Genomic DNA, 18,204 nt, shown 5'->3' with positions numbered 1-18,204 from the left:
TCAATATTTATGCAGTGCCTGAAGGTATAATGTACTTTCTTGAAACTTGGTGTATACATGCATACAATTACTGGATGAATATTCTGCAGGGAAAGTTGGGGCCATGGGGTCAGAGGTCAAGTGAAACACATAAATTTACTTTTTTCTCCATATCTCTGAAATGGCTCAAGGTATCTTCATGAAACCTAGTATATGCATAGACTGCCTGACAATGATTCTCATGGGAATTTTGGGGGTCAAAGGTCAAAGGTCAGTTAAAATGCTAACACTCTATTACTTAATGCTGAAATTGCACATTTTCTCCATACCTTGGAGATTACTCAATGCATAAATTTAATGAAACTAGGTGTATGCATTATAACACAATGATAATATAGGGAAAAATTCTGACATGGGGTCAAAGGTCAAGTGAAAAAGTTAAATGTCACAATTTTTTTTCTATAATTTGAAAATAACTCAGGCATTGTCGTGAAAATGGATGTTACGAGTTAGTGATTATTTGAAGAATTGTGGGCCATAAGGTCAATGGGCAAGGGTCAACGGTCAAGTGAAATAAGCAGTTTATGCCCCTCAGCATGATGTCATTGGAACATCGTCTATAAGAAAAAGCTATGTGCTTTCAAGAATTTTCTGTTATTGATAATCAGCAAAGGCTACATGGAAAGACTGCTTGTTACCTTGTCTGTCCAAAACCTGCCCTATCACCAAGATTTACCGTGTACCTTGACATTCATCAGAGAGTGTGGAAGAAAAGAATGTTTACTGCTCACTCCAGAAAACGAAGAGCAAATGACTTGTTGATATTACCTTCCGCGGGAGAGTGACTGTGACATGCTGAAGCTCCACGTACCAGCCCCATGAGTGATTGCTGTCTCGTTTTGCCTAGTGGACGGCAACATGGGGGGGGGGGGTGAAGAAGGGACCATAACGTAGCAGTTTGGAGTGTTCACTCTCCAGCACTGGATAATAAAATTGGATGGTGAGAACTTTCATGTCAGCATTGGATGACACTAATGCATGTAGAGGAGAAAAAAAAACCACCACTGAACACGTTGATTAAATACACAATGACGTTCTGAGATGTTGCACGGTAAGAGTGAATGGGAAAACATTAACATCAAAATTAACATTTTCTGCTCTGTGTGGAGTTGTATAAATGTTCTCATTTGTATTTTTAGTTGTCATTAATGTTTTGCTGCTAACTTACCTTTTAATAATCATTGGTTGTTGTAGTTTGTGCTACACAAACAGACATTTTTAGAAAATAATATCCCTATTCTTCATTGACCTTCTTTACTTGAGTCACACATTTAGTGTGTATTCCTTAAGCTTGCTGGATGGACAGAAGCTATTACGAGATATGCTTGCTTTTGTGTGCTGTAGGAGATACTGAGAAGTCAGTGTAGGTAAACATTCAGTATACTGTAAAAGTGGTTTCTTTCGCGTACAGAAACTTTCGCGGTTTCTATTGGTGCGAACTTTTTCGCGTGTGTTTAAATTCGCGGTCGGTAATGATAGCGTTGTACAAGCGACGAGTTCAAAACATTTTCGCGTGATGTTAAATTCGTGGTTCAACCTCAAAGTGCGAAAAGCGCAAAAATAAAACCACCGCGAAAGAAACCACTTTTACAGTAAGATGTGATGTATGCAATGAACCTGCAATGTGACCGTGTACTTAAGATTCTTGTCAGTTTTGCAGACAGAGATTCGTTTTTGTAGTGTTGCATCATTTGAGCATATCCTTTTGAATTCCAATGATTTGTATGTATTTGTAATTGTGGATTCTCAGAAGAGAACATACCCCCCAAAAATAATGCTTTGATTTTGAAGAGTCTTCATGGCTTGTTGCTGTATTTTTTTAATTCTTTCAGGGAGACCAGCTGAACTTGGTATGTTCATCACAGTCGTCAGGTCATGTGCTGCTTGCTGCAGAAGGGTTTGGCAATCGCAACTGTGTGCTGGAAGAAGCCTCCAATCAGGTAAGACCATAAATGGTATATTTTATGTATGCATATATATGTATAAAACAAATATGTCATTCCCTGAGAAGCTCTAGTTAAAATGATCAATTCTGAGGTGGCAGGAACAATACAATTTTCTGTCATCAAAGAATCCATAGAATCACTATAACTTTTCATTGTATATTTGTTTTACACCCAACCAATGAATCATAAATAAAATGATAGAAATGTTTTCACTTAACCCATTTAGGACAGGCTGATTTTGGGACAACATGCATTTCCTATGGACACCTGCCTGAATTCACTCAAAACTAGTCTTCAATGGTTTAACCAGAAATGTCGCTTTAAATCTAATTCTGGTAGTGTATTGATGCAGTGTATACCATAGTGAATGCAATTTACAATAGTGCACTATGTGGCTGATACAGATAAAAGTACCAAACCGTATGCTATTGATGAAAAACCATTGATTAATGACGTATCTTTGAATATGGGTTTTCCTGTCCTTTTTTGCACTTTTAAAAATCAATTTAGAAGATTTTTCATTCAAATACATCCGGAAAAGCACACAGAATGCAAATCCTAACTTCAATTTAGTCCATTGTCATTCTAAATCGTTTTTCGTCAAACATTGTCAAAGACATCGCATTCGAAATCCTCAATTGTCATTGAAATTCATCCCCACTGCCCATCGACTGGAGAATGTAAGGATCAACTGCGTCTTTGTTCGAACAGTTTTATGAATTTTTCAAACAAATTAGTCAGATTGTACTGGAATTGCATGACAGGAGATTGAATAATGAAGAGCAGTCAGAGAATAGCAAATCAGTAAACAGTAAAGACAGTCTTTAATCATGTCGTGACAACATTTGAACTTGAGCTCTTTTATTTCCTGATTTTATGTCAATGCATCTTATGTATGAAACATACTTTATTCATCATGGAAAATGGCAAAAAAAATTCTTTTTTTTTAAACATCAAAACAGGGTCAAACTCTATTCATGTAAAATTGTCTTTAAGCACATGTGCCTGGAAATCATCGATCACTGTTTTTGATTGTGCGACAGGACATATGTTTGTCTCTGTGTGTACTCTGATTAGGGTGTATCTGTATGTCTGTATGTGTTCGTGTGTGTGTGCATGTGTCTATGTATATGTGTCTGTGTTGTTGTTGTTTTTTGTGTGGGGGTGGGGTACAGGTGTGTATGTTACTCCAAAATGTGGAAAAAATGAATGGTTGCAGGAAAAATGAAATAACCAAGAAATCACATCAGAAAAGATATGAGATGAATTTGAAGGAAAATTTGACAAAAATGATCGCTAAAAGCCAAAATTGCTTTTGCTGTTGTGTGTGCAGCGAGTGTGATAAATGAATTTAAATTGTAATTGACGAGAATGTGTGACAAATGACTGAATTAAATAGCCTTTGTTAAAAAATAATCAACAAAAGACAAATTTTGAACTAGGATTGGCATATTCAAGGTTTCTCGGGACAAAATTGAACTACAAATCTATTAAATTGAATTAAAAAAGCTTGAAAAAAATGGAAAAACTTAAATTATCATGATTAATGATACATATTTGATCCATCTGACATGCATTGTGTAATTCATGATGTGCACTTTAATCATATATTCATGAACAAGGAGTCAACATTGCATACATCCTATTACAATGAAGACCCCGTTGCACTAGAGCTCATCGAGCCAATTAATGCCCAACAAATTTCAACATTTGACATGTTCGAAGATGAGTTTGCAACTGTTGCTAATATTAAAAAGTTCGTAACATGTTTGACATTGAGGTGTGAGTTTTCTTCAGTTTTTCTCCCTCTACAAATGTAATTTTTTTAGAGGGAGACAAATTTAAGAAAATTCACACCATCACCCCTCTGCTTAATAATATCTTGCTTTCCTGTTTGTTGTTCTTTGTATTCGTGAGCTATTTTGTAGGGATTCACGGAGATACACTAGAGCCAATTTTTTATATTGAACATGTATAAGATATAAAATTGGCTCTAGCATATCTCTGTGAATCCTTAAAGATAGATGATGAATAGGAAGAAGAGCAAACATATTACAAACTATTTAGTATTAGCAATGGATGCGAACATATCTTCAAATTTTCAATTTTTTAAACATTTGTTAGTTTGATACGCTCTAGTGTGACAGGGCCTTAACTAATAATTCATGCTTTGTCAAGCACTCTTTTAGGGTGTGTGCACTCCAGTGGCATAATTAGCCCCCTAGTGACTCTATTTCGGCAAAGCCAAAGGCCGTAGTGAAATAGAATTGCACTTGGGGTTATCGTAAATTTTGTTGTCCGTATAATCTGGTACAGTGCGGTTGAAATGAGGTACTCATGTTGTATACATAAACATGTGTGTGTGTATGTGTGTGTGTGTGTGTGTGTGTGTGTTTTGAATGATATATGATTATATGAATAGATATGGGAAAAGGAGAGGATAAGATAGATACAGGAAGAATGAATTTTGTGTATTTGTGTCAGTGAGAGTAGAGGGGGAAGGAGAGAGAAAGATGTGACATTTGTTGATTCTACTGAAAAATCTAAGAGCATTTAATATGTGTGAGAGATAGTGTTTCCTCTTTATCTCTAAGATGAATGATGATAGGCAAGTTATGAAATCCAATGAGCAAACACTTTCGTGATGTTTGCAGTGCTGTTATTGATGATTGAAAATACTTTGATAATGTTTATAATGCTGTTATTCATGATTGATAACTTGGTTTCAAGTGGAGCAGAAATCATACTATCATTACATTCAGCTCTGTGGTAAAGACAGAGATTGCATTCACAACTCAGAGACCTTTGTCAAGTCTGATGATCAGACTGTACATTATGAATTCATCACCATTATTTTTAGAAATTGTTTTCTTTTTTTAATGAATTCTCTTCTTTCAGATGTGTATCACAAGGGCTATTGTATTGTGTGTATGCTGAGGTTAATCTCATTGAAACTCTAATGATATGATGGATTCACAAGTGTGCATGTACAGAAAGCTTGAAGAGAGTCAATCTTGTACAGTGAGTGTAAAGGTTATTTGATTATTATGTCGACTGCTGTGTGGGGGTCACAGTCAAGTTGATGTCCATCACACTTGTAATAAGTTTAAGAACCTGTGCTTGTGCTCTGCCATGACACTTATTGCATCCTTGGGCAAGATGCTGTATCAGCAAAAGTAATGCTCCTTTTAACCCATGTGTACAAATGGATACGCGATAAGAAGCTGATCATAATGTGTTTTGGATTTGGCATGTTCGAGGTATGTGTATGCAAGAAAGTGGCGGTTGGCTGGAATACTCCCCAGGTAGTGGAGTGATGGCACTGATGGTACAGGTGTGATTACCTGAACCAGGGCAATAATACATTTGTGTGTCGTGACCGTTGTGTGATAGAAAGAGTGCTTCACATGAGGAAAAAAACCCCAAACAAGCAACCACACTGTTATCATTATCAATGAGATTCTCACACTGCCTGCAGTATCCATGTGTTCAATTGTCACAACATGATATGAGTAGTATGTAATATTACATACCATTTCCTGGTACGTCAATATGGGAATCATTATGGGTTTTTTATATCTTTCTGTCTTTTCAAGATTGCATGATTGCATGATTGCATGATCCTGCAAACATTGTGGCTGCTGTTCAGTCTAATTATCTCTTTGTCTGCCTTGCTGTTACCACTGTGATATGGAGGTACTAGTAGCATTTCATGAGAACCCACCATGATATTTAGTGATTAGGCAATAATCAGTATTTAAGTAGTTTTCCCAAAACTTGAACTGTACAAGCACACATAAGCTGTGACCCCAAAGGATGTAATATACTCAACGAATGAGTAGCTACATGCCTGCCACACCAAGCTGGTTTGTATACAACCTAATTCCACATATAATGCACCACATAAAATTCATCAGGCTTCAGCTTGCATACTGTATACACCAAATATTTCGCGATGTTTTTATTTGCGCAAATTTCGCGATTCGGGTGCTATTCATGAATTTAAAAGCACATGAAAATATCAACTCTGATTCGGACTTGAATGTGATGTGCTCACATGGATTTCTCCCTTCAGTAATGTACTCCACAATTGCAAATTTAACCACTCACGAAATTGTTGGAAAGTCCCGATTCACAAAAATTTAGACTCGCTAAATGTATGGTGTATACAGTATATGTGTCAAATTTTTGACTGAGGGCAGGCCTCAGTGTCTGGTTCTTGAGTTGTAATCCCAGGTGCTTATTCTGTTGAGGGCGGACCACAGATCTTGCTTTTCAAAAAGGAAGAGTGCTCAGCAGGTACACACCTACAATTCAAAGTGGAACGGTTGCTGGATGTGAATTTTTATTTTTGCCTCTTTTGTGCATGTTTGTGTAGGGATGGAGAGAAGAGGTTGAAAGTTGAACAAATGTAAATGAATAGAGTGGGCAAGAAAGAGACAGACAGAGAAAAGGGGGGGGGGGAGGCAAAAGTGGATACTGAGAACAGATGCCCTTTTACAAGAGAGTGTCTGAGGAAATGCAGTCTGTGTTTGGACACTGGAGTGTTGGCAAATACTGATGGCGATCTGGCATGGCGAAATGTGGGGAGGAAAGAGAGACAGAAGAAAACAAGACAGGCTGACCAAAAAAAAAAAGAAAGAAAAAAGAACAGAGATGAAATGTAAATAAATTGCAACATAGAAAGACACGTTTTCTGTTTTGTTTTTGTTTTTGCTTTTTTATTCAAACCCACTAAAACTAAAGGTTTAATTGTGCATGGTGTTTGTACAGTATAAGTGCTCAAGCTGACTGCTAAAAGTGTGCAAGTCATTATAAGGCAGTAGCATCATATTTCACACACCACTGGCACACATTGTGGTAAAAATCATCCGTTTATAATACTGACATGATTTTTATTCCTCGTAAAAGTTAAAACACATCATCAGGACATGATGGCTCATAAGCATTTGTCTTTTATTCTTTTTTAACTGTTGATGGTAATGATAATTGTAAGCATAATTTGGTCGTGTAATTTTTGTGCTGTCATTACAAAATAGCTAACATCAGTGTGGCTTTCATCTGTGCGCTGTCTTAATAGGCACTCCTGTTGGCATTATGTTCCAAGAATGATTATGATGTTTCTGTCTAGAGAATGTCAAAGGTTCTTTTTGTGTTAATTGACAAGAATAAGAATAGGAGAACAATAACAGTTTGTATATTTGAGCTAAAGGCATATATTCCATGAACATCAGTATATGAACAAAAGACAGTAGTTGATGTTTGCATTATCTTTTTTTTTTTGCAGTTATCATGTTATAAACATGCATTATTATACACTGGATTCTGTTCACAATATTTCTTGCTCTTTTACTTCTGTCCTCCTATTCCTGTGAATTGAGTGACAACTTACCCAAGAGAATTGTTCAAACTTCTCATGCAGAATGGAGTATTCATGCTAAATGTCAAGCCATGACACAATTAAGCAATATAATTCCAACAATTAGCAGGTCTGCCCCCCCCCATTGTGTGTATGTGTGTGTGTTTGTCTGTCTGTCACCCAAAGACAATAATGTGGACCATGTACTGACTGTACCCCACTTACTAACTGTACCCCAGTATGTCTTTTCCCCATTTGCTTCTTAAATTCTGTTTGCGGGGCAGATGCTTATCTAAAGCTGATGTGAAAACAGTGACAGGTCATCACTGAAATGCACTCACCAAAACATTTTGTCAGCCAAACAGAGATGTAGCTCAAGTTCTTTCACTTGATACATGTTGATGTTTGTGTTGTTGTTTGCATGTGTGTGTGTGTGTGTGTGTGTGTGTGTGTAAGTGTGTGCATAAAGGGAGAGGTTGGTGGAGAAAGTTCTCATAATCATTTCATAGTTAATGCTATGGGTATCTTTCTTGCAGTAACTTCTCATTACACCACCACATTTGACAGATGAAATCATATTTTCCCCTTAAATTTGGGACATGAAAGTTTCATGTTCTTATTCACACTGTCACTATGTGGAAAAGAGAAGTACATACTAAACAGCTTTATATCAATTGAATGTGAGAATTATGAATAATGGAGTGATTGATCTGTCCATAAAACATTAAGTTCAATTTGCATGGTATGATTTGTGCATTTTGCTGTGTGACATTTACGTCTGCTAGAGAAATAAAATGAACTGGCAGTGGGCGGTGCTGGTGTCAAAGCTCAATTACAAGGGATAGGAAGTCAGGGCAGTGACATGCAATTACTGTCAAAAGCTGTTATTTTTGCATACAGATACTTGTATTTTCACAAATCAGGAGATCACAGACATTTTGTGCAAGATGTTGTTCTTGCAATTTGACACTGGGGCTATCATAATGGCACTAATGTCTGTCTGTTCACTCTGCAAAGTTAATGCTATCAACATCAGATGGCGATATTTTCGCATGTGGGTAAATTAGCGGCCCAACAGTGATTTGCAAAATTGGCGAAAATAAGACCCTCGCAAAAATAACAACTTTTACAGTAAGAGATGTCATAGAGTACTGACTAAATGCAGAATAGCAGTAATCACAGTGTGATCTTAGTTAGTAAGAGGGGCTATAATATGTGAAATATATGTAATGACAGCTGAGTATTCAGACTGTGGTATACTCATCCGGCTCTTATCTTACACAAATACATATATGTGATAAAGTCCAGCTCTCCCTAGAACAGCAGTTGATTGCATCAGGTACTTTGGACAGCATGAGCAAATTCATTCTCTCTCGGGTTTTTAATTTTTTGTGGTTGTTAAATTACCATATCAGTCCGATATTCATTCAATTTTGTCAGGATCTTCTTACAACGAGCTACATAATATATTATTGTGGAACCCCTCTTCCCTCCATGCAATCTGCAGACCATGAGAGGAAGACCGAACAGGATGTGAGGTGGGAAAGTAATGACTGGGGTCATAGGGGCACAGTCTATCATGATGATTATGCGTTCCCATGGCAACGTGTGTGAACTGCTAAATTATGCGAATGTGCCCAGTGCACTTCAGTTCGATGGGCAGCTTGAAGTTCTGACGTGGAATGGCAGGCAAGACTTTTGAAGGACACGTATTGGGAAATGGTGATGAATGTTTATTGAAAATTTTGTTAAAGAGAATGCAGTGTTCTCATGATTCTTTGATGAATTTTGATGTATCTGTAAATACACTAGTTCATGTAAAAGATGAATAGATAACAAAATGTTACTTTTGTTGTTGTGAGGGGTGTAGGAGTGTGGTCGTGGACACCATGTCGGAAATCATCCTGATTTGCAAATTCTTCTAGATTCAGAAAAGATAAAACTAACCTCATGCTGCATTGTACACTATACAAGCATGTATATTATGCCTTTTTAGATAAAGAATGAATGCGTTTGAGAGGGAGCTCTTTTTGCAGTGGGAAAAGTAACAATAAGAGATATCATTGGGAAGAATTCATTGATATTTCATGGAAAAAAGGGGGTAAACAGACATTCATGAAGATTTTCTCAGATCTTGGCATATATCTTCAAAAATTAGGCTTCTTCATGTTTACATGATTGTTCCAAAGACCCAGCTGCATGTTGAGCTAAGACCCTACCTAGGCCTGTGTTCCTATTTCCCAGGGCTATGCTTACCCTGTTTTCTGTTCACACAGCTTTTGTTGATGTTATTTGAAGAAGCCAAACTCAGTGACAATATAAGTGTATAAGAAGAGTTTGGTCTGTGTGGTTTGATTGGATAGCCCTGTATTTGCTGCTTGGAAGGCTGGTAGTAAGGGAAATGAGGTAATATATTAATGGCAGAAGTAGGAAATTGTGTGATTAGCAGTTTCTTTAGTGTTAAAATTTACTGAAAGAAAAACAAACTACAGCAATAAATAATAGAGCCAATGGTTATCAGACATGTAGTATTTTCTGTTTGAATGAACAGTTTTGCACTTCTGGTAGGAATCTTTAAAGAAACAAAGTGTTACTGTGAACTCAAACATTGCACAATTTTGTTTCTGTATATGCACAAAGCTCTAAAAAAACCCTCCAGATATTTAAAACAAAAAACAATTATTATGCACCAGACATGGCATTATACAAGGTGCACTTGTGTAATTTATTGTGCATAAATATTCATCATGGGCCAAATGGCTGACCGTGATTGAGAATTTCTAATGAGAACAGCTGCAATTTTTATTGCAGGTTGTGAAAATAGTACCAAATGGCAAATACAAGTTAAAGGACAGAGACAGGATAACCATAGGCCAGAAATAATTTTGGGCCAGGAAAAGTCTTGTGAAAAAAAAAAAAGATATCAATGATCTTCCATAGAGGGAGGTGTGTTGTCATCTAATTGCTGACCTTTCCAGTGCTCAGTTGATGAAACTGTCATATTCTATTCACTGTGAATACAAGGCCCACTGGTTTGCCATGTTGTTTCATATCTGTAGAAGAGAGTAACAAGCAAACGTAAAGACTGACTCAGATTTTGGTACTGGGAGCTTTCTACCCCGCTTTTTCTCTATGACGTTCAACCTAGAAAAGGATGCACTTTTTACAGTACAGTTGAATGGACCTGTTTCATTAACTGCATGCCAGGGTATCATATGTTCTTTACAGTGGGTTTCTGCATGCTAGAAATGCACTCAGAGGGCTTCCTGTAACTTGAGCAGATTATGTTTTGGACACAGCTTCATATTTCGGGATCCCTCAGCAGGCTGCCTTTCTATCATCTGAGAGTGTTGTATGCTTGCCATGCACTATGGCAAGGCAGGAAATATTTGCAAGATCCGCAGAAAATGGGATTTTCAGTGATAGGATGAGTGCAGGGGAGATTTTCATGGGATAAATAGAGAGTCATGTATTCCTGGTATGGAAACTGCTTGACTTAGAAGTGGTATACATTCTTGTATCCATATGTTTTCTGTATGGTATGTAATGGCAAGCTAGAAATGTGGAAATGACTGGTCCACTAGATCAATTGTTGAGACTGCATCCGCTCTGATGTGAGGGAAACAAACCAACAAACTTCTGATTCGCACTGAGTGACTTTGATGAGAAAAAATCTTTGTGGAATGGGGGTGTAAGTGGTGGCTGGTGTTGGCCCACTCAAACCACATGACATGAAGCTCAGCATGTTGGCAATAAACAATGTACATGTCCCTAAACCCACATATATCCACATCAACAGGTACACAATGTCATATGCTATGACATGCAGACACAAATTGGCAAAATAAACCAAAGGCAGGAGTTTTATAATTTGGGCAATTGCATCATTGGAACAAATCTTTGTTCATTTGATCCACAAAAAAATTAACCCTTTTCAAAATTGCAGTACATATCAAGTCATGATACCAATGACCCGCCAATTCAGAGAAAGAGACAGCACTGCTAACTTGCATCACATTGTGACACTAAACCACCAGCACTACAAATGTATGTCCTATACTGCGTAATGGCAAATGTTTAGTCTGCAACTGGCAGAATCTATCTGTGATTGGTTAGATTATAAACCTTCTGGTAAGGAAATAAAAACCTTGTGATTATCAAAAAGGATTTATTTACTATTTCTAGACATTAAGCATGGACTATGGAATTGTTTCAGCCAAAATTTGTCCCGATGAAGTGATACATTGTTCCAGTTACGCAGTGGAAATACACATTAAAAATTTGTTACATCAGATTTTGTTGCACTATATGTGGTTCCGGCTAAAGCAGTTCTTGATTATCAGGTGAGTACTGTACTGTATGTTCCCCCCAAAATTGCAACGGTACCCTCCGCAACGATAGCTTTAAAAATATTGAATCAATCCAAACACAATTTCAGGGTATGAAACTATAACTCATTGCCCACATCTTACAGAAAACCCCATTCAATTTGCTTCAGTGGTCAAAGAGAAATGAGGATTTTTGTAGAGCATGTCAGGAATCCCTTCCCTCCAAGTTCGGTCTATTGTGTTTACACATTAAAGGGTGTGTACAGTTCTGGTTAAGGTGAGGATTTAGCTTTTAAAGTTTTGTGAGATATTCAGAAACCACTCTAAGAGATGTCAAAGAGCATGCAATTCTAAGGGGTATCAAAAGTTTATTTGATGAAAATCGGTTTGGAAATGGCTGAGATATCCAAAAATAATGTGAAACAGAGAGATCCTGATAAAAAGCGTGGCCTGTTGCCTTATATTATTATCACTTTTTTTGATATCTCAGCCATTTGAAAAGCAATTTTCATCAAATAAACGTTGAATCCTTCTTACAATTACATGCTCTTTCACATTTCACAAGAGGTTTCTCATTATCTCACTTAGGAATGTTCAAAACATGAATCCCCACTTCAACCAGTATTGTACAGTTCCTTTAATGTGCAGTTCCAAGAGCATCCAAGTGCTAAACTTGGAAGAATCAGACTCATGACATGCTTTACAACAATCCACATTTCTCTGTGACAGCTTAACCAAATTGAATCGGGTTTTCTGCAAAATAGAGCTAAGCTGTTATATTTTAAGACCGTTAAGTAGCATTTAGACGGTTTAATCATATTGGGTGTTATCAATGCAAGAATCGGATTGTAATTTTTTGGGGGGACATACTGTATTCACATAAGGAACTGCAACCATCACAGCAACAGCTTTTCAGCTTCAAGGATCTCTGGTTGTTGCCATGGTAAATTGCAGTTATATTAGATCCATATCATAGTTGCTTTCTCATTCAGGTAAATCACAATTGACGATATAACCATGATAAGTTGGATGTAGGAAGTATCAAGCATTAATTTATTGCAAAATCTTTGATGTGTTAATGAAATCAGAGAATTACGATTACAGAAGAGTAGGCTGGTGTACTGATGCATTAAAATCTATGACTACCTTTGCTGCTATCAAGCACATTTTCTTTTTTGTAGATTTTAATGCTTGAATAGGGTTAGCAAGGTTTAGTTGTTGCCATGTCTGGCAAGCCTTCTCAATGTCTTATATATAGAGGTATGCATAAAATTTGGATACGGTAGTATACCCGTCTATCGAGATCAAAGGTTGCAGTAATTCTGTTGAACCCGTAGTGAACTTACACGAACACTCTGCATTTCTGGAATCCTTAATGCATGTTGTCACTCTCTTGTGAGGGGTTAGACATTCTTGGATAATGGCGTAATCATCCCCAGATGGGCTCTGTTATGGTTGCACTGGTAGCCGGATGTTGTTACCATATACCTGTGTATATCACAGCTCTATACAGAGTGCCTGTGGCTTACTAGGGAACATGGCAACTCTATGCAAATTCGCCTGCACCTTAATGTTTGCAAGATTTCCAGGGGGGATAGGGAGTGCATACTTGTTCATGAGGACTTACAGTTTCTAAAAGTGGATATTTGTCAAAAGTTGTTCGATTGAGAAGGATTTGTTGACACCTCAGCTAAGGACTGAACAACTGTGATTTGATTTATGTCCCTGTGAATGTGAAATATGAAACCGTTCTGCTGTTTCTCCGTCTGTCGGTAAAGACATAGTAGCATAATTTCAAGCAGATCAAATAGATATCATAACAGACATGTGCCTGGTCTGTATTGTATATGTTGTGGAGAATTATATACCTCATAAGTGAGATTTGTATCACTGATTGGTCAAAAGTATATCACATGACAAGGTGTAGTCCCGTCTATCTTGCCTTAGGGTTTTCATGTAAGTGATAGAAAGACAACACCCTCGTGATAGAAAGGCAAAACCCTCATGATAGAAAGGCAAAACCCTCGTGATAGAATTCGTAAACCCTCCGCGACTTTTGTACACATAACAAGTACACTAGACTTCGCGCGCGGTGTCCGCAACCCCTCCAAGGACGTTCACTACGCGCATCGTGTAAACACATGCAAAATCATCGCATTATTGCACAGCAGGCATGTTTCAACGTGGCATGGTGATCGAGCGCTCCTCCGTGATTTGAAGTGAGCTGGATCAAAGATCGTACACTTTGTCTTTAGGATTTCTTAGGATCCCGAAGCAGAGACAAATCTCAGCATGTTGGAAATATCGAATTAAAACACGAGCGACGGGAAACTGGATGTATACTGTAATCTTCTGCCAAGATTTTATGCAGGAGCTCACCGAAGGCCGTGTGACTTTAGCTGTGAGTGAGTACCGTGCGTACTGGGTAGTCTACGAAATGCACGAAAACCATGCAAGCAAGCGCAGGCTGTGGCCTGATTTTAGGGCTAACGGTTAGGCCTAACGGTTAGAATTTACTTCGTTAGCCCTAGATCTTGGTTAAGTCTTAAACAATGAGGTATATAAAACAAATATTAACTGCTCTGTATTCGGATGGTGGTGGAAATTATCACTCCCTCGGTGCTTTTCATACCGACCCTTCCATCACCCCAAGGCGTTAGATAGAAGGGTCGGTATGAAAAGCACCTTGGGAATGATAATTTCCACCATCATCCTCATGAGCAGTCAATATTTGTATACTAACACTTGTGCAAGATATCTCTGTTTTCTTCATTCTATCAACAGCAAGGGAAAACACAACAGGGAAAATACTTCTCATATGTAGAGTTGTTCAGGGGAGAACTTTGAATTTGCATACAACTGTACTTGTGTTTTACTGAATTGTCATTTGCTTTTATGTCTTTAAAGGACAAGTCCACCTTCACATACATAAGGATTGAGAGAATGCAGCAATATTAGTAGAACACATCAGTGAAAGTTTGAGGAAAATCGGACAATCCGTTCAAAAGTTACGAATATCTTAAGTATCTGCGCAGTCACTGCTGGAAGAGAAGACTACTACAGTGTATGATGTCACATGCGTACAACTATATAAGGAAAATAAAAAGAGAATTTCACAAAACTTTACTTTTTGAATAAAGTGCACATTTCTTCGACTTGCTACTGACGTATGTTAAGGGTAATATTATTCCCCTTGTCTTCTGAAAGAGAGAAGTTGAGTGTTCTTTTGTTATGCGAGAAAAATGGAAATATGTTGAATTTTCTTTATTCTTTCTTTACATTGTTGTACTCATGTGACATCACAAGCTATAGTAGTCTTTTCATCCAGCCGTGACTGAGCAGAAACTTCAAAAATTCATAAGTTTTTAACGGATTGTCCGATTTTGCTCAAACTCTCACTGATGTGTTCTACTAATATTGCTGCATTCACTCAACCCACATGTCTATGAAGGTGAACTTGTCCTTTAAGTTGTCAATTGTGAAAGTCCCTTGCACATGCTTAAAAGTTTTTCTGTATGCAAAAAAAAAAAGAAAAAGAGAGAAGCAAAACTAAGGTAGGCAATGTGAACAAACAAGGTAACTGATTTGAAGAGTCTGTAAGGAGATGTTTAAGATGTAATTAAAAAGTCATTATATTTGTGTAAAGAGTGCAACTCAAGACATTGCATAGCTGGTTGATGAACTTGATTGCATATATGTGCATCATGCAATTGATTTTAGCTTTTGTCTCATTTTTCAAACAAGACATAATTATTGCTGAGACTTAGTGCATGTATTTCAAGTAAGTTATACACTCATTACTATAAGGATGATTTTTAGGATTTGTGTACAGCGAGTTTTGAGAAATCATTCAGGAGCTGTAATGACTAGATTTTTTTTTTTTAATAGCATCCCCTTTCTAGTCAAGCCATGCCCTGTTTCTATGAATATACTGAGAGAGAGAGAGAGAGAGGGGGGGGGGGGGCATGTCTCTGCAAGCTGTATTATGTACCAAGATGTCTGCAGTGAGAATTGTTGTCAGGCTTATATCTGGAAACATCTTTCAGTAGGCCAGCTAATCTGGTGAAATGTTGATTTGTACATTGCACAAGTTGAGTCTGGCATGTGCCAGGGCCCCATAACCCAATCTTGTGCCCGCATTCTTCGCACTGTACTCGAGTCTGGTCATTTTGGCAAAACATTGCCTGGTGCTGGCTCTGTGTTAGGCTATTTGACTGCCTGGTATATGTGGTCAAGTACCTTTTCTTTCCAGATGAAGGGGTTGGGGGTGAGTAAATTAGACATGAAAAGTGTGAAGGTCTCTCTTGCCTATATATGGAGATCTCCACTCACCACCACCCAAGCCTTATTTCTCTCCCCTACCCTTCCTCTCCCCCATCACTCTTTCATGACTGCCAAACACTCTACCCTACACATACCCATCCTGTGGTGACGATGGGCAACCCATGCGGATTTCCACGGAAGCGTTAGCAGGGCTCTCACTGCCAGCCCCAGAGTCTTTTGGGTTTTTTGGTTTGCGTTTGTGGTCTTCCCTCAGTTGTCGGCCTCGTTCCAATTTAGGCTGTCACTTTTCCTCTCATCCCCAGTCTGGTTGATGTGTATGATGTCATCACCTCAGACTGGCATGTTCCCGCCATCAGGGCAGAGAGCTGTTGTATGCATTGTGCAAGCCAATAATGACAGCTTCAATTAGCTACATTGCAACATGCTGATCCCGTGTGTGATCGCTTCTCAGAAACATGAAGCGACCATAAGAACAGAAGAGATCATTGCAATGTTGGTACAGTAGATTAGAATATTTGATGAGTAATAATGTCACTTGGAAGTTGTATGTTTATGCCTTGAAACAGATATAAAGCTGATATATAAAAATATATATATAGTTATTTTTTTTTTTTTGGGGGGGGAAGGGTGGGGGAGCACTTTGGTAGCCTCTCAATATTTTATTTCTTTCCATCATATTTTCAGATAGATATCAAATGACAATCTCCATTGTATACCGTCTGTACAGGGGATGGAGCAGTTTGGGATGTAGTCGTTTCCTTGGAACATTTTGTATTCTATAGTGTCACACTGGTGTGGAGTAAAATCTGAAAGTCTGTGTGTAGACTAATATGCAGGGATACCATTTTGGAAAAGACCCAGATACTGAATATTGCTATCGACCTAAGATGAATATGATTAATGAAATATTTAGCGTGACATTTAGTTAAGTCGAGTGCATCACAGCAGTAAATTTGTGGGGATCGTGTTAGAAACTCTCAGGTATTCATTTTCTTACATCCACTAAGTGATATTTGTTTTGTACACGTGATAGTAAGAAGAGCACTTAAAATGGAAGCAAGCATCTGTGCAGGGAATTTTTTCTCTCTTTTTTTTGGTAAAAGGAGAGAAGCAGTGAATATCGAAATTGGCATGCATGCTCCTGTGTTTTGCCATCTAAAGATTAAGTTGTCTGGAAGTTAAAAGGATGGTGTTCTTACTGCACAAGAGCACTTAAGGATGATTCTAAATGTATGAATCCCACATACCTTTAAGGCATATTTCTGAAACTAGCCCTGTAATGAAGATTGACAATCGTAACATGCTCGTCTGAACTCATTACTGTCATATTAAGGCAAGAATCACAAGAAATTCTAGAAGTATAAGAAAATCTCTTTCTCTTTTTCTTATAATACTCTTTTAAATGGGTCAGTAAGGCATTTATGGCATATAGTCATTTTGGAACCAAATGCTGAGGTGATTTTTTTGGGGGAAAATTAGATCTGACTAAATTAGGTACCTCTGAGGAAAAAAACAAAACAACTTTAACAAATAAATTGATTTTGGAATGGGTCATCATTTGATGCAAGAATGAAGTTATTTTTCAGTCAAGATCTAGCTTGTTCTGTTCTGCAGATAAGGATTTCTGGTGGTAGGATGAAGATAACACCTAATATAATATGACATAATTCAGCGGAGTTGCCTGCTGCCATATACCAGGCTGTAAGTTCCAGAATCAACTCCATGAGTCATACTCTTCATGTTCCGTTATGTAACTTTTTGGCAAAGTAATGATTTGTGTATTCACAATCATGCAGCATGCATTTAGGATGAAGGCCTTAAGGTGCCTCTGTGTTATGAAAAATGGAGAAGAGAACTGTTGAAAGAGCTTCAAAAATGGTCCCTGACATTTATTTGATGAAGAGGGTAAAATTCTTACTTTGTTCTGACCAGTGAACCACAAAATACATGTTTCCTTGTCATGTCATGAAACTAGGGCTGTGGAAACAAAAATGTTGCTGATGTGATAACGAGATGCAGGTTGTGAAGAATTGATGTAGACAACATAGGGTAACTTCATTTCTGTATTATTATGAGGGAACTTAAAAAGATAGACAAAGCTCATTGTGTATTAGATAAGACACATCGCATGGCTCACATACCAGAGTGTTCGCTTCAAGCTCAAATAAAACAATAAGTCAATTCATTTGACTGTCATCTCTATAGCTGTCTGTACATTACTTTGAATATGATGGAAACTATGAGGAAA

The 18,204-nt window shown here is 37.7% G+C and overlaps 1 protein-coding gene across 1 annotated transcript in view; it reads left to right on the top strand.

Annotated features, from left to right (window-relative positions):
• The window catches only part of LOC139728602 (ryanodine receptor 2-like), a 326,287-nt gene that overhangs the window by 38,793 nt on the left and 269,290 nt on the right, over positions 1-18,204 (top strand). Inside the window, exon 2 of the mRNA XM_071639541.1 lies at positions 1,872-1,979. Coding sequence (XP_071495642.1) covers positions 1,872-1,979 — 108 coding nt within the window. The remainder of the gene's footprint in view (positions 1-1,871; positions 1,980-18,204) is intronic.

The sequence above is a fragment of the Diadema antillarum genome, unplaced genomic scaffold (assembly GCF_040938485.1).
Source record: "Diadema antillarum isolate AM-2024a unplaced genomic scaffold, OU_Dant_1.0 seq00000187_RagTag, whole genome shotgun sequence".
NCBI lineage: Eukaryota > Metazoa > Echinodermata > Echinoidea > Diadematoida > Diadematidae > Diadema > Diadema antillarum.
The sequence above is the reverse complement of the archived record's forward strand: the minus strand, read 5'-3'. Positions and strand labels throughout refer to the sequence as shown.